Below are 23,318 nucleotides of genomic sequence, written 5' to 3'. Positions count from 1 at the left end.
ATCACACCAAAGTTGTTCTTAGCTGAGGCTACACTTCTTAGTCATAGGTCAAAATTTAGTTGAATCCATGTCAATTTCGCTGGCCTCTACGCCACAAATGATAATTCTACTTCGTATGCCAATATAATTCTCACCACCGAAAACAATACTTGATTGGAATTCCGATCAAATTCAAATAAAATAGCATCCCTTGCTGACTCAACAGTTTTAAAGTATAGATATGCCCTCAAGCATTACCAATAACTCTTAGCCACTGCTAAGCAAAAATTCGTAAAAACTCTTTTGCTCAAAATAACCTGGAGAGAAAGTCGAATAAGAGCCCAAATAGAAAAACTTAAAGTCACTTAATTAAACAAATAACACGTGTGTACCACAGAAACGGAGTCCACTTCCCAAGATAGGAAAATATGATATCGAAGAGGTTCATTGTCTGATGTTACAAGAATCAATGGAAATCAGTTATGTCAAACCACGTTGAACTTGCAAGTACTAGAATATAGCCAACTCCTTTTATTTAACTTAAGGCCAAAACTGATAAACAACAATTGCCTTTACCAAAAAGAGGATAAGATAACCACAAATCCACTCCTCAATCGACACTTGACTTCTAAAATTTTAGTTACAACAAGGATCTCAATGACTTTCCTGTGCTAACCAAAATTGCACCAAAAACTTTCCAAATCTTCTCACTAAGAATTATTCCAATAACATAACTCAATCATAGTAGCTCAACAAGTAGTACTTAAATATATATTGAACCCATGATAGAGCATAAGCCCAATCAATTCATTCCAACTCAACTCCTACTTCCTCTTCAAGTCATCTTACCTTTAGACAAGTGGTGACCGGATTTCACTCGTACCAACTTCCTATACATTTTCAATTAAGGGTCACCAAGATGGCAAAACTCGCTTAATCCCTCCAAAGGAATCCATTAAATATATTTAATTCAAGCAATAACTAATTCCTCAAGGTAGCTAACACAATTCACAAGCTCTTTCCCGAACAATCCTTAATATAAGACAAAGGACACCCGTCCAACAGCTTGGGCCACACCAATCGATATCCGGATCCGAACGTGGTCCCACCACAATAATGATCCAATTTGCTCAAATAATCATCACTGAAGTACATCACTTAAAACAGACTACAATACCTTCCACCCAAGATAACAAGAGTCTTGGTCAAGCCTTAATTCCACCATCCACTAATATAATATCACAACCCATTCGTCCGGCAAACTTCCACTAAGAGTCTATCACAATTCAACCTTCAAGGCTCCGCGATTTAAAACTCAAATCAGATTCCGTATCACAAAGTAATTTCGTTTGAACTTCTAAGAACACCCAACTATATCACTATCACTATTCCCCAAATTTACGTACAACCGTTTCACTCATAAATGGATAAACAAAAGAATCCATTTGCATAATACCACATACGAAGAGTTGATTCCAACTCTCCCAATTATTTACCGACCAAAGTCATAACTCTATTATAAAACCTTAAACATTCTTCCGATTCTCGAACTTCAAGCACATAACTGCAAAAGCCCATTCTTGTTAATCTCCCTGTTCGTTATCATCCAATACTCGGGAAGACAAAACTATAAGTTGTGGTATCAAAAATCAATCTCTTTTATTTCGAGCAAAACTATGCTCATACACCTTGATTAGGTCAACGACCCAAAATGACAATTTCTAAAAATCTCATCCTACTTATATCTCTCAATTACTGTCATCACCTCTCACTTGCCATCATCAGTGACCAAAGTCACTTGAAAACAAAGACTCTAGCCATAACAACCCAGAATAATTATTCAATTTTCTCTGTAAATGGTTTCCAACACTGAGGTTCCCAAAGAACCACCAAAAATTTCCTATAATATTTCAAATGTTACTTAACAACCAATCACATCACAAAATATCTTTCCCGAAACTTGGTTCAAAGTCAAAACCACCATTATTACCAAGTCCATTTCCACCCACAATCCTGATTTCCGAAGCAATCATATCATCTAGAGACAGCCTAAAGCTATTGTCGCTCGTCTCAGACACTCAAACACAACTCGAACTCTGGTTTCCGCACCTTAATCCCTACCCCAACAAACTTGTTGGCATCAAAGAAAAGACAACCACAACATTTTCCTCGAATCACATTTCGTAGCACAACTCGAAACTGTAGAGTAGTTTTACTCTACCATCACCAGGGATAGGCGCAAGACAGTTAACCAATGGAATACGCAAAGAAAACCCTAGGAGGTCGGCGTACAAGAGGCATAGCACCAGAAGAAAACCAACTGACTTTGTACCTTACACACTTGATGAATACCACAGCACCGAAGAGCACACGATGGGGAACCGCTGCAGTCGGGCCATCACTCGAGAGGTACTGGGCAACACCAAGTATATAAGGTAACAGAATAGAAACGAGTCTACAGAACCTAACAACCTAATGCTCTGATACCAAATTGACAGGACCCGCCCCGACTTTCACCCTGAAATCCGAGGTGGCCCTGTGGGGCCCACGTTAGGGATAACTCTACCAAAAATTTGGCAGAGTCACCTCTAAAATGGACTACCCAAAAACCTGTAAAACACACTAAACACTTCAAGCAAATCAACCTTATACTCCTGGAGCCACCCTGCTCCCAATTACCAACAACTCCACTTTCACAAAACACAAACTCAAAAATACTAATCCCAAGGTTATGCAGAGCAATACTACTATACACAGGGATATAAAAGAAGAGTAAAGGATCAAGCGATCCTACACTGCGGAAGTAGTGACAACTATGCCTCAAATGTCATGTACGCCCGACCTCCACTAATTTGCCTGCAAACTGGGCATTAGAAACCGAAAGGCCCAGGGGAAAGTAGACAAAAAAAACGTTAGCGTGAGTGGACAAAAATAAACAATTTAAAGGAAAAAGGATTTCATACTTTCCCACATTTATTCTCTTTAACAACCGATGCACGCAACAATTAGAAAAAAATACATTTAGCTTTAAATCCAAGAATTCCAAAACGATAAATCGACCAGCCTCGCTAGTCACCACATTCGAAAACTATATCGTAAAACCGAAATCTCATTTCTCAAGAAAATACGACCAGCCCCGCTGGCTACAGTGAAAATCGGACTAGCCCCGCTAGTCAAGCAACGATAATATATGGGGAAGAAGTTTCACCATACAAAAGAAGGGAGCCTTATTGGCTCGGGTCGGAGTGTCCCACACTCTAGAGCATCCCATGCTCTCCTCTACTCGCCTACGAACACATAGTAAGTAGGGAGGAGTACTAATAGGCTAGCCAGTAATATAATATATATATAACGACCCTGGGTATGGTGGTTAAAAACCGATAAATCAATAAAGCTTCCCCATGTCCACGTATAAAGACAACACGGGTACGATTCCCAACCGCACCCGGAAATTCTCGTAAAGTCGTATAAATTAACAGCGTGTCCCACACGCTAAAGAAATAAGTAGATTGTCAATGAGGCATTCCCAATGCCAAAAATCGAATAAATAAACAAGAATTTATTCCATCGAAATCCCATTTCGAAAATCTTTCAGAAATCTCAAATCGACGATTATAAAGATAATATAAACAGTATAAATCTCGAAAATCACATCGAAAATCAATTCGTCGAAAATCAACATCATTTATAAATTCGGATCCGAGCATAACATCTTCATAACCAAAACTCACAACCGGTATAAATCATACTTATTCATGAGAATTATTATTTAAAAGCAAATCCATAAGATCATTTGCAATCAACTTTATATGCTCGGAAAATAATATGTTGATAAAATAAAACATGCTTTAATAAATAAATGCATGCATCACTTATTTAAAAACAAACGTCCACTCACAGTACTATTGGGTAACCACGCAGACGAGTTCCTTCATCTAACCGTAGCTCGCGACATTGCCCTGTACACAATTATATTTCCATAAACGGCAATCCGATAAAATAATTACGAACTTAAACGAAATCCGAAAATCCCTATCTCCAATACTTCTCAAATTCAACCCAAATCTCTTCCACAATTCTAATTCCTCAATTTACATATTCCATAATGAAAACGAGGGAAATCCGACGGCCGGATTTCCCATAATTCCACCACAAAACTCCAAACTTCGAAAATTCACAAACAATTCCAAACTCCTCCAAAATTCACCAAACTTCATATATAAGCTCTATGATAATTATAGAATTTAACTAGCTAAAAATTAAAATTTATAAACTACCCTAGCCGCCGCTACCGCCGCCCACAGTGGCGGCGCCGCCGCCACCATCTCCGATGGCCACCAAAATTTGACAGTAGCACCTTCTCAACACACTGATTCAACTTCTCAACTACAACATTCCCAAATAACAATTAAAAACGGCCGAAATCGATCAATGAACAAAAACCCAGAAATCCTCAAGAACCCTAGAATTTCAATTCGTCGATTCGGCATCTACACAACAAATCGTGATATAAGGCCATAGGGGAAATGATCAGTGATGAAAACCGAACCTTCGACGCCGGAATGAGGACCGGAGGTGGCCGGAATCGCCGGAAATCGGCAAAAGCACCCAACTGCCACCGTAGCTTCCTCTGCTCCAAATCGAGGTTTTCCGGGCAAATCGTCGTGAAATACCTCCACAGACGTGACAAGGGGAAGAAACCGAGCTTGGGGGTGGCCGGATTGTGTCCTGGGTCGGCCGGAGGAGGAAGAAACAGGAGGGGGAAAGAAACCGGCCGAGAGGGGAGAAAGAGTCGGGGAGAGAGAAAGAGGGAACTTACCCGGTTGGGTAGGTTTCCAAATATAGAAATCTACCAACAGTAAATTTCCATATATATATACAACTTACCATGAACAGTAATTTTCACATTTTCGCTTATAACTTTTGCATACGAGCTCCGATTTTTACGTACCACATATGCACGCGCTTGGTTTAACGTCCTCTACAACTTCCATGAAGAACATTTTCTCAAATTTTGACCCGAACAAAAGTCAACTTTTAGGGCCACTAAAAGTATCGAAACAGAATAAAAAGTGAAAGTAATTGTCGTTTACCGTCCAAATGACTAGTAAACAGGTGAATTTAGGTTCGGGACGTTACAACAGAGATATATGTTCTCAATATAGAGCATCCGATCATTGGGCACACATTTGTAGAGCTCGTGAAAGTATTGCCATTACCTACAAAGCATATTGTGAAGTAAGAGAAGCTCACTGAGTGGAACAAGAAGATCAAGAATTGATCATCTCCCAATTCAAATGCTAGTTAAAGATTCAACCTAGCTCCACCTTCGTGCACTCACTTTTCAGATATTGTGATCATTTGCACTGTACAGCTTTGACGGTCTTTGATGAAAAATCAAATGTTATGGTGCATTCCATAGAAGCCTTCTTGGTTTTCTTCATGATGAGCATCAATTCGACTTTTCCTTTCAATTGAACCTGGCTGGTCAGTGTCAGCACCCCACTGTTCAATTCACTGCTGAGTGTAGAACTGCTCGGCAATGCATTAGTATTCACACTGACCTCTACATTAATCGTCTTGGTGGAACGCATTCCTGCCTTGCTCTTAGGAATCACAACCTGCCCAATAGTCACTCCTTGGTACAGAAATGTGGCACTACCTGCATCAAACTTGTATGGACCACAATTTGTGTTCTTGATCCTAATTTGGGTTGTGAACATTGCATCGAATGAAGGTGTTGCAAGGACGGAGTTGAGAGTTTGGACATTGATTTCGCCCAATCTAGCCTTGGGAGTCTTGACTTTCATCACAGTGAGACCAAAAACGGTCATCACTATGATCTGAAACACAATGAAAATACCTATGTAGGTAAAAAACTCGATTCTCTTCTTGCGCTTCAGCTCATCTTCAGATACCAAAGATTCTCCATCACTTCTTGTGTAACCATTTGCTGGGGCTGTAGGATAAACCTGGTGAGTCTTCTCAGCCATCTTTCTCTGGTTTTTCTTTGCTTCGTGAGTTTGCTTTTCTAGGATGAAACTTGGAAATGAGGTAGTTATGATGGAAATGTAGTGCGATTGTGTGTGTGTGTGTGTATATATATATATATAGAGTTAATTACTGGTTACTCCCTATACTTATAGGGTTTCGTCGTTTCAGTCCCTGACCTTCGAATTTCACCTAAAAAGTCCCTGAACTCTCAATTTCCTCCCATTTCGTCCCTACCGTCAAGCTCCGTCCAAATTAACCATTAAATTGCTGACGTGGCATCCATTTCAGGCTGAAATGTCTATTTTACCCTCAATTACCTTTTTTTTTTTTTTGCCCTTTTTCCTTTTTTACCTCGTCTTCTTCCAGGCTCTCTCTTTCTCCTCTATTCTCTCTCTCTCTTTCTCTCTCTCTCTCTCTCTCTCTCTCTCTCTCTCTCTCTCTCTCTCTCTCTCTCTCTCTCTCTCTCTCTCTCTCTCTCTCTCTCTCTCTCTCTCTCTCTCTCTCTTCCCTAAACTAATGTTAACGACCTCCCATGTGGGTAGTCCTCGGCGGCGGCGTGACGCCGTTTTGGTGGATCTGAAGTGCTTTGGGTGCGTCATTTGGGCCTCACTGGCCATCATTTCGGAAAGGGTCGGGCTAGACTACAGCGGCAGCGATACCGTGAGCATACTATTGAACCTAGTGAAGCTCGAGTTATACGAATCGTGGGAGTGAAGTCCATGACTGGGGATAAGATCCCCGGAGAGAATCGGATCTTGAACGATGACGACGGCGAAGAATTCGAGATGGGTAGTCCTCAACCTGATCGAGCTCGCGAGTCAGGTCAATGGGTAGTCCACCGCGGCGGGAATGGGTCGAGATTGGTTTTGAGGCAGGACAACACCAAGAGTTCGGCAAGTCAAGCTTTAGGGTCAGGTTGTTTTTTTTTTTTTGGAACTACTCCTCTCCTTTCAAGCCCCACCCCCGAACTCGGTTGGAGACTTGGAGCACTCCCTAGTCCATTTCACAGAACGCGGCAACCTGCAAGGCTGCAACCAGCAAACCATCTCCGGTCTCTAAGCTCCGCCTCCAGGTATCTCACTATCTTTGTTTCCATCTCCGTCTTCTTCTCCTCCTCGGCTTCTCCAGTCCTCCTCTTCTTCTCTTCTGAGTTTCTGATGGGTTCAATTTCAAATGGCTTTGATTTCCTTTTGATCTTGATCTTGATTTTAATTAAGCTGATGATACTGATTGAGTGATTGGGTAGTTAGAAATGGGTTCAATTTCCTTTTGAATTTTTGATCTTGATCACTTGATGTTGATTTTAATTAAGTTGAGGTAATGATACTGATTGGGTAGTTAGATATGGGTTTGATAACTTGATTTCCATTTAATGTTGATTTCTTCTTCAATTGCAGTTTGTAGCTTTGTATGATTCATGACTGTATCTTTTCACAAATTATGGTTTTGTGCATGAGATAGGGTGTGTTGAAGTAGTTGGATGTGTTAGACGCGAAGAGTTAGCTGGTTGGGAGATGGTACTTGAAGGGGTGGGTATACTTATTTAGTTAAGCCATTAAATTTCTTAATGTAGTAAGTGAATGATTTCAGGGGTGCCAAAACTGTGCTGACTAACCTTGGACTGTTTGGTTACATATACAGGTGCGGCTAGAAGCACAAACCGATATGTGTTGGCTTTGCGAGCAGCCACAGGTGTGTAACTTGAAGGATAAACTATATGGCTACTGTTTGATTTGAAGGATAAACTGTGTGTGCGTGTTGGTTTTGGTAAATGCAGAAATTGTTAATGTCATTCGAGATACGTGGCTACCAAGGTGTCTATAACTTGGAAAAGAAGGAGCATATTGTGTGCAAAATTTGCTCCCACTCTGTTTCTGGGTGCTTATTTTGTACTGGACCTAACTTATTTACATGTTTCAGATATATGAAGCTGCTATTAGAGGTCTCAGCCCGGTTGAAGTTTCTATTTCCACTTCCAAATCCACAAGATCCATTTTCCTTGAAGCCGGGGTCTATATCTACAAAAGACAGTGAGAGCAATGACTGGTAATTTCATTGAGAGCAATGACCGGTAAGAAATCCAAGCCCCACCGAACTTAGAATCCTGGATCCCCTGGAGGAAAGAGAGAGCTGGGTTTGGGTTTGTTTTTAGAAGAAGAAGATGGAGATAAACAGCAGAGGAAAGACAGCCTGGAGGAAGAAGAATAGGTAAAAAGGAAAAAGGAAAAAGGAAAAAAAGAGAGAGTTTAAAAAAGAAAAAAAGAAAAAGTAATTGAGGGTAAAATTGACATTTTGAAGTGAAATGGATGCCACGTCAGCAATTTAACGGTTAATTTGGACGGAGCTTGACGGCAGGGACGAAATGGAAGGAAATTGAGAGTTTAGGGACTTTTAAGGTGAAATTCGAAGGTCAGGGACTGAAACGACGAAATCCTATAAGTATAGGGAGTAACTAGTAATTAATCCATATATATATATATATATAGATCCTATCCAGAGCGAGGTTAGGGTTTAGGGTCACTTTTCAGTCGCATATCCACATCACAACCGTTCAGTTTCTAGGTATTAAAGTATAGATCTTCCCGGCAAAATTTTAGCCAAATTGATGGTTGTTAAGGCATTGATAACTGCCTTAAAGCTAGTACGGTTCAGGTTTGACAGATTCAGTTCGTACATTTGTTTAAGCTCGTTAGATACCTTAAAGACCATCAATTTGGCTGAAATTTTGCAGGGATGATCAATACATTAGTACCTAGAAACTAAACGGTTGAGATGTGGATATGCGACCGAAAAGTGACCCTAAACCCTAATCTCGCTCTGAAATTTTAAAGCGAGGCCTCGCTTTTGATAGGATCTGTGTGTGTGTGTGTGTGTGTGTATATATATATATATATATATATATATATAAAAGCCATTGGAGTTTGGCCAATTTCAATAAGTTATTAAGGGGAATAAGCTTATGACTTGGGAGGAAGAATATTATTTGAGACACCCTACGCGTCCTGAACTAAAGCTGGAAACCTTTGACTTCTGGAAGCTCAATGACTTTGTTGAGGACGTTTTGGGCGTTTGCTGAGAATTGAGATGGACCTTATACAAATATCAATAGAAGCTTCGATTCTGTACACGTCTACATATAGACCATGTAACGTGTAAATTTGAATCTATTTAAATATTCTGATTTTAGATTTTACTGTAGTACTTTCAAAAGAGCAGCAAGAAATGTTTACTATTACAACTTCACAAGGACAAAGAGCCTGCAATACTTGGTAAAACTAAGGTCAGTCTTCTAATATTCTTTTACTCTACATATAGAGTAAAAGAATATATGATGGCATACACAGTTACAATACAAACAAGGTAACTGTTGAAAAGTATTTATCCTCTTTCATTTAGGTTAGTTATGTGATCATTCAACCATTTTCATTGTGTTTCAAATCATAGTCATGACTCTATTTGATCTCACTTTCATGAAATTCCATGATCAGGTTGCGCGCCATCAAACTCCGAAACCTCAACTATGCCCCTCTCTGACACTAGCTGCGGGGGGGGGGGGGGGGGGGGGGGGGGTGTGTGTTGACGCTGAGCATCCAAATTAATTGCCTGGTAAGGTTGAATTGATGCTCAAAATGAAGAAAAAGAAGTATACCATTAATGGACCGCACCATTAAGTTCGATCTGTCCACAAAAACAGTTCAATCTTTTGAGTGCAACTGTGCAAGTGAAAAAGAACTGGAAGGTCACTTCACAATCAGTTGCTTCAGTATTAATGTAAATGACAGTCGAGTTAGCTAGGCGGTCTCTAGGATATGGATTTGCTAGTAATCAAGAATTCAATACTAATTCTTGGAATTGTTAACTCTGAGAGACCGGCCAACTGTTGTCTTGAACTCTTGCTCCTTATAGAATGCAAACGCGCGTATGCTCCACTAGTGACGATGTTCCGATTAAAAACAATTCTCATTCTTTGCAACTAATTAAATTTAAGAGTATGATGATTGAAACCAGCTGGTATTTGTTATTGCTCTGGCATGGACGCATGATATTATAGACCTGCGACTAAGCTTCCACATCTATATTCAATCCAATAAAACTGAAAAGAAGAACACCATGGCAAATCAATGGTAAAGAAAACAAATAAATCCCAATATAATTTTCTAACTCTTCAACAAATCCAAGCTCCACACAAAGAACAAAGAATAACTAGCTGTACAATAACAGATCAAGAACTAATCTTTGATCATCTCCCAACGTGATCATTTGCAATGTAAAGTTTTGACCATCTTTGAGGACAAATCAAATGCTATGGTGCAGTCCATTGCAGCATTCTTGTTCTTCTTCATTATGAGCATCAATTCGACTTTTCCTTTCAATTGAACCTGGCTGGTCAGTGTCAGCACCCCACTGTTCAATTCACTTCCAAGTGTAGAACTGCTTGGCAAAGCATTAGTATCCACACTGACTTCAACATTGATCTTCTTGGTGGAAAGCATTCCAGCCTTGCTCTTAGGAATAGCAACCTGCCCGATAGTCACACCTTGGTACAGGAATGTTGCACTACCTGCATCAAACTTGTATGGACCCCAATTTGTGTTCTTGATCCTAATCTGGGTTGTGAACTTTGCATCAAATGAAGGTGTTGCAGAGACAGAGTTGAGAGTTTGGACATTGATTTCACCCAATCTGGCCTTGGGAGTCTTGACTTTCATCACAGTAAGACCAAGAACTGTCATCACTATGATCTGAAACACAATGAAAATACCAATGTAGGTAAACAACTTGATTCTCTTCTTGCGTTTCAGCTCATCCTCTGATACCAAAGACTCTCCATCGCTTCTTGTGTAACCATTTGCAGGGGCAATAGGATAAGCCTGGTCGGTTTTCTCTGCCATCTCTCAATAAAACTGAAAAGAAAATCTCTCTGCTGTTGTGGGTTAGTTTGCTATGTATGATTTATCAAACTATGAAGTGAAGGGAGCTTGTTTTCTGTTGGTGAAATGGAAGAGTAGAAATGTACGTGTGTATATATAGTGTTTGGAGTTTGGACAATTTCAATATGTTACCGAGTAGAACAAGCTTCCTGGAACATGGAAGTTGTACTTGTGGAAAGAATTGTATTCCAACACCACACGCGTCCAAAGCCAGATAGGGGAATTATTGGACTTCTAGATGATCTATGACTTCGGTGATTGGGTTTCAGGACTTTTATATGTCGTATTTAGGCGTCAATATCATGCGTGCATCAAGTGGAGAATAAACAAGGATCTCAGTATTGTCTATAACAATGACTTTGTCCTACCAAAACACCTTTATCTAGAAGACTTTGACTACAACGTTTCAGCATTGCCTGGTAGGCTTGAACCTTTTCAGCTCCCGTGAAATTAGGATTTATTGAGTAATGAGCACCAATATTTGGGCGTCTTAAGTGATAATTACAGCTTCTTGTTAGCATTCTCTACGTTTGAAGAGACTTGTGTATATTTCTATATATTTTTGTGCTGCAATGTTAAACATGTGAAACTGTTTAAGTGATGACTCTTTTTATCGTACTCCTTGAAAGTTGGGTCATTATGCATAATTTTTAGGGCTGACATTTTAGGCCGAATGAGTCGAACCAACCTACTTTTGAACCGGTCTGTACTGCATTGGGCCATAATATCGGCCAACGATCTTGTCGGCTGACTAGGCAAAAATGTCTCGATTTAGTACCGAGGCCAGCCTGCCTCATTGATATTGTCTACTAAAAAAGTTCATTTCAAATTTTTTTAAAATGTTTTATATTACTTTACCAAACCCACTAAGTAAAAATAATGTAGTGTACCAATCACATAATAGTTGCAATTGTTGTGGTGGCTGGATAATGTAAATGTATGAAATAAAGTAGAGTACTCATCTAACATATCAAATCTTAAAGGTAGAATGTCAAAATTTGGTTATCCGAGCATTGCCCCAAGAGATGGTTAATTCAACCCCACCTATTTACTAAATGGGTTACCCGATCGACCCAACCAGTACAACTAAACTGATTTAATTTAGACCTCGTGCTGTGGTGAAATTCTATTGACCCATTAAGGTTATATAAATGTACAACGTATGACTTCACAAGAACATTCTAAAAATAAACAATAAGCACTTGAAATTTCTTGAATATTTACCCGTTTGAAAAAATAAATGAGTTATGTGCATCATTTATGAGTTGGCTGGTTAATTTAAGACCAACTTATTTAGGGCAAATTACTGTTTAGTACCTTGTGGTTTGAGTTCAACATCGATTCAGTCCCTCGACTTTCAATTTCATCAAAAACACCCCTACATTATCAAATCTCATCTAATAGGTCATTCCGTCAATAATCTGTTAATTGGAGCCGTTAACTCGCTGATGAGGCATGCCATGTCAGATCATGTGGGCCCCACCTATAGGCAAAATTCTAAAATTGACCCTGCCTCTCTCCCAGCTCCAAATGAACTCTGCTTGTCCCTGCCCCTGCCCAGGCCCAGGACATAGAGAGAACCACCACCTCTTCTGCAATGGCCGCCCCTCGGTCTCCGGCTATCCCAAGACACCGGACGTTCTCTACGCCTCCACCTCCAGTCTCACACTATCAAACCCAGCTCACCAATAACATTAAACTCCAAAATAAACAAAAAAAGACAAAAAAATTTAACCAGAATTGACCACCAAGAATCAAATTGACAAAAAATCTTCTTCTTCCTTCCAAATAAACCAGTCCTTGATTGCTTCTTTGCTCTGTTTCTTCGTCCCCTCTTGCTTCACGACTCCTTTCCAATTCCATCAAAACCCGATCATCTTCAACTCCCAAAACCTGAGCCCAGTACACTTGGAAACCCCGCCTATGGTTCGATTTTAGGCAAAATAGCAATGCTTCTGGACGAGATCGTGCAATCGCTGGAGCTCAGGTTGAAGCTGATCAAGAAGCCCCAACCTTACGTTGACTCGAATCTCGACCCGGTTCTGCTGGTGCCCGGCATCGCCTGCTCAGTCTTGAACGCTGGCTCAACGGTCAACTTACTCTCCCCGACGCCGCCCTCGTCCTCCTCTTCCTGCCGCACCAGATCTCACCCCTCCAACTGCACCACCAGCCTCACCTCGTACTTCCTCATATTCAGAGGCGGCCACGGCCGCCACTTCATCATCTTCACCACCATTCCGATTCAATTGAATCAAATCAGAAAAAGCCAACCCAAATTTTGTCTGAAGATTTGGTTTTGATTTGAGAAGAAGGCCGTTATTTGGGTATTAGAGAGAGAGAGAGAGAGAGAGAGATAGGGTGTGGGTGTGGGAGTTAGGAGAGAGATAGCGTGTGGGTGTGGGAGCTGGGAGAGAGGAAGGGGCAATTTTGGAATTTTGCCTGATAGGTGGGGCTCACATGATCTGACATGGCATGCCTCATCAGTGAGTTAACGGCTCCAATTGACGAATTATTGACGGAATGACCTATTAGATGGGATTTGATAATGCAGGGGTGTTTTTGATGAAATTGAAAGTCGAGGGACTGAATCGATGTTGGACTCAAACCACAGGGTACTACAACAGTAATTAGCCCACTTATTTATTAATCGTATTTTAGAGTGTTGACCCATTAAGTACCTTCTATTTTTTTATTAATTATAAATATCAAGGGTTAAGATCATCTTATAAGTGTTGGGTCATTTGCACCGTCGGTGCATAGAATAATTTCTAACAGGGGTTTAACCCATCTTATTTTGTGTTTGTTTTGAGTTCTGCTATCTCTGATCCTATCAAAATTTGTAGGCCTAAATATAACATATGTATTCTGTCCTCTTAAAAGTTAGATAAAAAAGTGGAAAATTATATGACAGTTAGAACGAGTTTATTTACCAATACATTAGAACCAAAGACAGCTTCTTGGAGACTCAACTGTAAGAATGAAGCTGGTACTTATAGTCTTATATGCTCTCACTTAACTCAGCATTCTTCTCCAATATGAACTGCCAACCATACTGGCCATATGAATGAACGCAAATTAAAGAACAAAATTCAATTATTCTTAGACTGTTTCTAAGCTTCAGATAAAAAATAATAATAAAAGACTGTTTCTAAGTGCGGTGACAAGTCATCTTGGTTAATTGGGATAGATGGGAATCCATAAGGTTTCATCCAAAGTTGTTAGCCCGCCAAATTCGAGACATCTTGGTCGAGTGCTAGTGTTCGCCTGCTGTGGAATTGCTTGATACAACGGAAACGGGCACTTCCCCTTAAAAATCAACCTAACTTCGAAGCTTTTAGCTATTGAATGATTTGAATCCATTATTGTCCAACTTGAAGAGCTATAGAAGAGGGTGTTTTCAACTAATACACCAATCATTTCAATCGTCTCCTCCATTTCTCCATCTGTAAAGGTTTTGTTATCTTTTCTACTATGGTTGTCTATATATATACAGATCCTATCTAGAGTGAGGACTCACTCTAAAATTAACGTATGAGGTTGGAGTTTAGGGTCACTTTGCGGTCTCATATCCACATCTTGACCGTTTAGTTTTTAGGTACTACTGTATAGATCTTCTCTGCAAAATTTCAGCTAAATTGATTTTGTTAAGGCATTGACAGATTCAGTTCATCCATTGGTTTAAGTGAGTTAGATACCTTAAAGATCATCAAATTTGCTGAAAATTTGCAGAGATAATCTATACATTAGTACCTAAAAACTAAACGGTCGAGATGTGGATATGAGACTGAAAAGTAACCCTAAACTCCAATCTCACATGTTAATTTCAGAGTAAGGCCTCACTCTGGATAGGCTGTGTATATGTACACACACACACACACACACACACACACACACACACACACACACATATACGGAGCAGTTCCAAAGAGGACGCCCGCACTTTCGCTAAAGTATGACGTCAACGCTGTAGCCCCGCTCAGGCCACGACGGAGTGGCGCCGCTTGCCGGATGGAGGCCAGGGGTCTGATGGACTGATTTGCAATCGGGTGGAGTCGCCGGAGACGTGGTTGCAGCGCTGCCCAGAACCTGCAGTTGCAGGTGAGGTCGCTGCCCAGAAACCTGCAACCTTGATCTCTTCCGACCTCGATTGCTGCCCAGAAGAGGTCTCGGATGCCTTCGGCCTCAGTCTGGCCTGATTTGCGTCTCCATCGCAGCCTGAGAGGGGCTGCTGCGTCGACGTCAGCACTTTAGCGAAGTGCGAACGTCCGCTTCAGATCATTCTTGTGTGTGTGTGTGTGTATCCTATTCAAAGCGGATCTCTACTTTGAAATTAAAATTCGGATTTAGAGTTTATGGTCACTTTTCGATTGCATATCCACATCTTGACCGTTCAGTTTTTAAGTGCTAATGTATAGATCATCTCTGCAAATTTTCAGCCAAATTGATTATCATTTAGGCATTGATAACTGCTTTAAAGCTAGTATGGTTTAGGTTGGATAGATTCAGTTCGTCCATTGATTTAAGCGAGTTAGATACCTTAAATATCATACCCCAAGCCAATACCTTTTAAGATCTTCTTGCAAGCATAATATGATTTCGAAATATTATTTGGCTTCAGACACATCTTCTTTATCATTTGTAACAAGGTATCAACAGACTTGTTGGTCCAGAGATTGTCAACTTTGCAGTGAATCAACTCCACAACAAATGTTAAAACTGAATATTCTGTGCAACCAGGGTAGAGTTCTCATTTAGCTTCTTTGTAGTAACTTATCGTAGTTATCCTTATCTTCATTATGAACACCGATAGTATTGTAAGCCCCTTGGGTATCCTAATTTCCTGATGTATCGTCTATATCGTCCTCTTCATCCTCTCCTATATCATCTCCATCACCCGTTACATGTGCATTACCCATTGGGAAAAGATTGTTCATCATATCAAAAATACTTGTATTGTGTTCAGATGCATCAACTGGGCTATTCGAAATAGTTTGACTCTGCACATCATTCTGTTCTCCGTGATATATCCATGGGTTATATGTTGTTACCATGCCATTTTTCAATAAATGGATCTTGATCACGGTTAAAGGGTGTGAATTTGTGTTATTCCACTTCATGCACGGACATGAGATCTGATTATTCGCATTCACATGATGCTTCGCAACCACAAGAAAAGAGTTAACTCCTTCTTTAAACGCATTAGCAAACTTATAATTTGGATCTAAATCTCACTGAATACACGCCCTATCCATTCTCGTCGGATCAAATTATTGACAAGCTTTGGCTGCTCCTCACTGAATGTTTGATAGATCGAAGAGGTTGATTGAGATATAGGACTGGCCATGAGAAGAAACAAACAATCAAATTCAAGCTCAATGTTTATTGCTTTTTCTTCTTCTTCTTGTTTCTGTTATTTATATTTATTTCTTTTTCTTTCTCAGTGTGAAGCTGGAGAATTCCAAGTCGGGCCAACATACCTTTTCCTTTGTGAAATAGGTTTTATGCAAAACCTAATCCTAGAGCTAATCTAAATCTGGGCATTATAATTTTTTTATTTTTTTTTTTGTAATTGATGGGATTCCAGTGGTAGATTGTGTATGTAGGTGAAGGAGGAATATTGGAGGATAGCAATATGAATTTGGTTTCTTTTCCACTGTTCTTTCTCTTCAATCTGGAATGAAGGAGCATTTTGCCTAGATAATACGTACTAATGTACACCACTTGGAAAAAAAGAAAAAAGAAAAGAAAAGGAAATTACTATTTCATGAACCTTTATACCAAAATGATTGAATCTAAGCGAACTCCAGATCGTCTTAATTACTTTCCATCTTTTGTTAAAGAATTTCTTCCTTTGTAATCGTTATTGAGGGTCAATATGATTGGTTGTTCTGCTAGCTGCTAGCTAGTTCAATAATCAGACTAATTGAGATTGGAGAGCATAGCTTTGAATTAAGGTGGACTAAACAATTAGTAACAGAGACACAAAGCTGTATCTGCCAATGTGTGTATTTATGGGGAAGAGGTGGATGATGAATGGAATTAACCAATCTGTTTGACTTGGCGTCACACTAATCAATTTTTTTCTTCTTTGAATTAATGCATAAATCATTTTCTTTTATCAAGAATAACAATATCATTTTATACATATCTATTCGAAGTTTAAAAAATGGAGATAACGGGAATATTAGGCGTATTATCGAAGATATTTTGGAAAAGAATTTTCTTTTAAAATATTCACATTGAGAGGATTTCTTCGTATAAGTCGCCGCCTAACTGGTTTTCAGAGAGAAAGTTCAACTTGTCACATAATCACTAAGCAACAACTAGTAAAAGTCGTCGTCTAATTATTTTTTTATGAGAAAATTAAAGTTGTCACATAAACATTAACCGACAACTCGTACAGGCCGTCGTCTAATTGGTTTTCAGCGAGAAAGTTCAAGTTATCATACAAACATTAAGTGACAACCTTACAAGTCCTCACATAATTGGTCGTTTGCAAGAAAATTAAAGTTGTCACATAAACATTAATTGACCACTGATAGAAGTCGTCACCTAATTAGTTTTTAGCGATGAATTTTAAGTTGTCACATAAATATTAAGCGACAACCCGTTGAGTTCGTTACCTAATTGGCCTTTTACAAGAAAATTAAAGTTGTCACATTAACATTAATCGACAACTCGTAAAAGTTGTCGCCTAATTGATTTTCAGCGTGGAAGTTCAGGTTGTCACATAATCATCAAGCGACAACCTGTAAAAGACATCACCTTATAGGTCTTTTGTGAGAAAATTAAAGTTGTCACATAAACATTAACCAACAACTAGTAGAAGTCATCGGCTAATTAATTTTTAGTGAGGAAATTCAAATTGTCTCATAAACATTAAGCGACAACACATTAAAATTGTCGCCAAATTGATTTTCAGCTTAGTGGCCACTTTTGTGAGCTGTCACATAATCATTAACCGACAACTCACAGAAGTGGTCACTAAATCAGTATTCAGTGACAGAAATCTAGTTGTCACATAAACATTAAGTGACAATCCACATCAGTCGTCACCTAATTAATCTTTTGTGAGGAAGTTAAAGTTGTCACAAATATATTAACCGACAATTAGTAAAAATTGTTGCCTAATTGACATTTTGCGAGGAATTGGGTGTCGCAAAATGTCATATGGGTGACAACTATCAATTTCTTGTAAATACCTACTTTATGCGACAAATCGGTTGTCACCGATGGAATCATGCGCGACAACTGAAATTTCCTCGTATTTGCCAAGTTTTTGCCACGATTTTTGGGTTGTCACAGTGAGATTCCTCGCTTTTGCTATTTTCTCTTATAGTGCAAGGAGATCAAGGTCGAAGATTCTGGGCAGCGACCTCACCTAAAACTTCAAGCTCGATCAAGGTCGACTACAAACTGGTATCCGATGGGTCCACCGGCAAGAAGAAGCTCAAGATCGGCGTCTAGCCTCCGTCCGGCAAGATCCGCACCGCCAAATCGCAGCAGAAGCATGAACGTCGCACTTTTGCAGCACTGCGAACGTCGGCTTCTGATCCTCTCTCTTCTTATATATATATAGTCACACACACACACACACATATATATATATATTCTTAATTTCTACGTTTCTGTTGTATTAGTTGGTATTGACCGATTAAAAACTTATTCAGTCCATTTATCGTCTTCATGTTAAACTATAGCAGATTTCTTGGAAATTACGACTGTGCTATTGGCCTCTCAGTGGTAAGAAAATCAATAAACAGCTATATATTCATATAACTATTCAACAAATCCATGCTTCACAAAAGAATAAAGAATGTACAAACAAATCAAGAAATAGTCTTTTGTCATCCCCCAATCCAAATATTGCTAGTTGTAGATGCAGCCTAGCTCCACCTTCCTGCACTCACTTGGATTATATGATCACTTGCATTGTAAAGTTTTGACAGTCTTTGAGGACAAATCAAATGCTATGGTGCAGTCCATTGCAGCATTCTTGTTCTTCTTCATTATGAGCATCAATTCGACTTTTCCTTTCAATTGAACCTGGCTGGTCAGTGTCAGCACCCCACTGTTCAATTCACTTCCAAGTGTAGAACTGCTTGGCAAAGCATTAGTATCCACACTGACTTCGACATTGATCTTCTTGGTGGAACGCATTCCAGCCTTGCTCTTAGGAATAGCAACCTGCCCAATAGTCACACCTTGGTACAAGAATGTCGCAGTACCTGCATCAAACTTATATGGACCCCAATTTGTGTTCTTGATCCTAATCTGGGTTGTGAACTTTGCATCAAATGAAGGTGTTGCAGGGACAGAGTTCAGTGTTTGGACACTGATTTCGCCCAATCTAGCCTTGGGGGTCTTGACTTTCATCACGGTAAGACCAAATACAGTCATCACTATGATCTGAAACACAATGAAAATACCAATGTAGGTAAACAACTTGATTCTCTTCTTGCGTTTCAGCTCATCTTCGGAGACCAAAGATTCTCCATCACTTCTTGTGTATCCATTTGCTGGGGCTGCAGGATAAGTCTGTTGGGTCTTCTCTGCCATCTCTCAATAAAACTGAAAACAAAATCTCTATCTCTCTGCTGTTGTGGGTTAGTTTGCTATGTATGATTTATCAAACTGTGAAGTGAAGGGAGTTTGTTTGTTTATGGTGTTGATGAAATGGAAGAGAAGGAATGTTTATATATATAGTGTTTGGAGTTTGGACAATTTCGATATGTTACCGAGTAGAATAAGCTTCCTGGAACATGTAAGTTGGACTTGGAGGAAAGAATTGTATTCCACCAGCATACGCGTCCAAAGCCAAAGGTGGGAATTGTATAGCCTTCTCGATGGTCTATGACTTTTGTGATCGAGGTTCTTTTGTCTTCCTTCAATCAGTCTGAAAAGTACAAGAAGTAGAGAATAAACAAGGATCTCGATCTCTACAAAGACTTTAGGACACCGCAAAGCTTCTCATCATCCATAAAACTTTGACTATATTTCTACATTTCCTGGAAGGCAGGATGGTTTCAACCCAAGGCTCATCTATCTCGTGTGAACTCATTAATCATTCATGGGATGATGATGATTTTTTTCGATGAAGTTCTTGGGACAATGATTTATTGGTAATCGATACCAATATTTGGACGTCTTTAAGTGATTTCTTAGGTCATGTCAAAAAAAAAAAAAAAAAAGGTGAATTCTTAGGTGATCATTGAGAATTCCTGCTAGCAATGAAAATACTAATGCAAAATTACGGCTCTGTTTTGTAAATAATCGTTTTTTTGAAGCAAAAAAAAGATTGTATTAAAACTTGGTACGATTAAGATCGTACATGAGGGCATCCAGTATACTATCTGGAGCAGTTACAAACCATTCAACTTGTATCTCAGATTCAAAACTAAGAGCAGCCAGCCTATGAGCTACCAAATTAGCCTATCTAGGAGCAAAAGTAACAGATAAATTATTACTAGAGCTGAGAAGACTTCGAACATCAGCAACTAAGGCTCTCAATGGTGACAAATCACAATCCAAGGCATTGATGACTTGAACCGCAAGGAGACAATCACTCTCCATTACTGCGTTTGTGATTTGCATGGCTAGCAGCAAGTCTAGACCCTTTTTCATAGCCAAAAGTTCAACATGTAATGGCGAGCTAACAAAAGACACACGCATAGAGAAGGCAGCAATGAATTGACCCTGAGCATTACGAAGCACCCCTCCGAAGATATACAGTACATTCTAAAGAAAAGAAGTGAGGATGAAAATTCATGTGGTGTTTGTGTTCTTTAATGTGACTTGTGTAATTAATTTATAATTTTTTTGTATTTGTTAACCTGTTAATCTATTTATACTCTAAACTAAAAGCTTTAGAACTAAAGCTTTCTCAGAATTACATATAGAGATAGGCTTTGGATATTTTTTAGGGGCTGTGACCACTTACCCAATTTCAACTTAAAAATTGCTCACTTACTCCACTAAGAGTTATTTAACCTCATTTACCCAATCTAACATCTATTAACATTTTAGCCCCTATTAATTAAATTGAAACTCATCCTTCTCTCTCTCTCTCTCTCTCTCTCTCTCTCTCTCTCTCTCTCTCTCTCTCTCTCTCTCTCTCTCTCTCTATCTCCACCTCCGGCCAACTGCATTGCCCCGCCGGTTTAGCCAGACCGCCTTCATCATCCTTTTGCCACCGCCGCGCTATGGATCACCACCCCGGCCAAACAACGCGTTCTCCAGATCAGATCCAAGAAACCAACCCAGATCGGCTTCGTCCAAGCAGAGCCCGACCACGCATCCACGACCATGGCACCCCCGAGCCGCCTTCGACCGCACAACCCCAGACCCTTGAAGGTGTTGTCTGATAAGAGCATATTTATGCGATGTTAATAGCGTTAATCTCCATACTTTCTTTGTTAGTTTAGTGTATTTTATGGTTATTTACTTTGTTTATTTGTTTTATAGGTATCTTGGAGTAAAGAAGAAGAAAAGAAGTAAAAGAGGGATTGAAAAGCAAAATCGGGAAATCTGCCTGTGCAGATCAGTTAACTTCGACAGAGCACTGAGACCAGCTCAGAACGATCTAGAGAATGATATTTATATTGATGGATAGCCTCAGATGTCTAGTTTCTGAATATTTTTACGGCTCATCAATATCATTTTTCTAGAGAAAGTTATGGCCGATTTAGTACAAGAGGTCAGGCTGCGGGTGAATCTGAGGTTGGACGGGAATTTATGTTTCGAGGCCCAAATCATACCAAGAAGCCCGAGGACAAGTTTGTGCTTCATATTTCGACTCATGATGGACAAATGGCACGATGTGAATGGTTAGAATAAGTCATCAAGTTCAAGAGCCAATAGGAAAACTCCACCTAAGCACGTGAACCCTAATTCTTTTAGGTTTTGGATTTCCTAACCTCTAAGCATATAAAAGGAGATCAATCTGCAGCAGCTCTCTCTCTCTCTTCTTCTTCCTCCCTTTTTCATTATTTTGTGTTTTTGATTTCCAGTAGTTAGGGGGCAGTTGAATCCCCTAGACATGATCCATAACATACTTTGACATTCAATTTGTTTTCTAATTAATAAAGTTGAGGTTTTGTTTACCGTATTTCTCATTGATGAATTCTATGTTTGTATGCTTTGGAGGCCTACTTAGTATGCATGCTAGGGTTCTAATACTTTGATTGTTTGATGCCTGGATCAATAGTTGGATTCCTCAAATAGTCTACAGAAGTAATTGGTAGTTTTCACTAGCAAGTAAACAAAACCCTAGGTTTAGCAAGGCTCTAAGTTATTTGCGATGCCTAGTGATTGCTCAAACTCTTTTCAAACTTAATGATCTCTGCATTTTTAATCTAATAAGTGTACCTTTAGGTTGCATTGCTTGGGAATAGTCTAGGTGTAGAGCACTTCCTGCCTAGTGTACAAAGTAAGAAAGGGTAATAGGTTGTGTTCAAGCGTACCGAGCCAATCTGAGCATCTTCAACTAAGTTAATTGGAAGTAAGTTGGACAAATTGTGTTATGTGTGATTGTTGGAGGTGGATACTTCCTTCCTAGCTAGTTTCATCATCTTGATATCAACCAATCTCAAATCTGTCTCAGTTTCGTTTTTCTTTCTGTTCTCTGTTTTGACGTATTTTATTCTCACAGTAAACGAACTCCAAAAATTCCCAAATTTTGTATGCTGGACGCTTTGTGTGTCTAGTACATCTCTGTAAATTTTCATATTTTTCTGGGTTGTTTTGGTTAGGTTTTTAGTTTGTTTTTTGAATTCTGTTCAGTAGGAACTGCAGTCGCGTTTTCTGACTTTTGTTGAAACATTTAGTTTAACTTAATCCTCTGCGGGAGACCCTTATTTCCCTATATTACAATTGACAAATTTGCAGGAGAATAAGGAAAATCAATAGCTTTAAATTTAGCTATCATTGTCGTACTTGGGAGGAACTATTTCTGATGCAAGAGACCAGTGAAGATGGTGATTGGGTGCCCAGAGCTTTACTGGGTGCCCAAATCAATTTCTAGTGTTTTTTTTTTTTTTGCTACCCACAGCATTTTCTTGGTGGTCAAATTTTATTTTTTGTGGTAAACTGTGAACTCTGAGAATGGAAGGAAATTTTGCCAGTAGTGATTGCTTTTTTATCATGATTTGGTTGGCAATAATAAGATTATTGGAAGGCAATAATAAGATTATTGAGGGGCAATAAAATGTTTATTGGGGCAATAATAAGATTATTTATTTGGATAAACCTCCGAAAGCTTTCAAAATTCAAACCATCTTCATTTTTCATTAATTATTGATCCCCAATAAACTTGTTATTGGGGAGCAATAATATGTTTATTGGGGGGGCAATAATACGATTATTGGGGGGCAATAATATGATTACTGGGTATTATTGGGGGGTAATAAAATCTAA

The 23,318-nt window shown here is 39.3% G+C and overlaps 2 protein-coding genes across 2 annotated transcripts; both read right to left on the bottom strand.

The window, feature by feature from the left end:
* Positions 1–5,336: 5,336 nt before the first annotated feature.
* LOC112177705 lies at positions 5,337–5,972 on the bottom strand. The gene has a single exon (XM_024315964.1). The coding sequence runs from the start codon at positions 5,970–5,972 to the stop codon at positions 5,337–5,339; it is 636 nt and encodes a 211-aa protein (XP_024171732.1).
* A 4,049-nt stretch (positions 5,973–10,021) lies between these two features.
* On the bottom strand, positions 10,022–19,569 carry LOC112178801. Its single transcript, XM_040510089.1, has 2 exons — positions 18,852–19,569; positions 10,022–10,253 (listed from the first exon to the last, which is right to left on the bottom strand). The coding sequence occupies exons 1-2, from the start codon at positions 19,461–19,463 to the stop codon at positions 10,230–10,232; spliced, it is 636 nt and encodes a 211-aa protein (XP_040366023.1). The 5' UTR covers positions 19,464–19,569; the 3' UTR covers positions 10,022–10,229.
* Positions 19,570–23,318: the final 3,749 nt, after the last annotated feature.

Source organism: Rosa chinensis, chromosome 7 (assembly GCF_002994745.2).
Source record: "Rosa chinensis cultivar Old Blush chromosome 7, RchiOBHm-V2, whole genome shotgun sequence".
Lineage (NCBI taxonomy): Eukaryota > Viridiplantae > Streptophyta > Magnoliopsida > Rosales > Rosaceae > Rosa > Rosa chinensis.
This window is presented reverse-complemented; position numbering and strand designations above follow the sequence as displayed.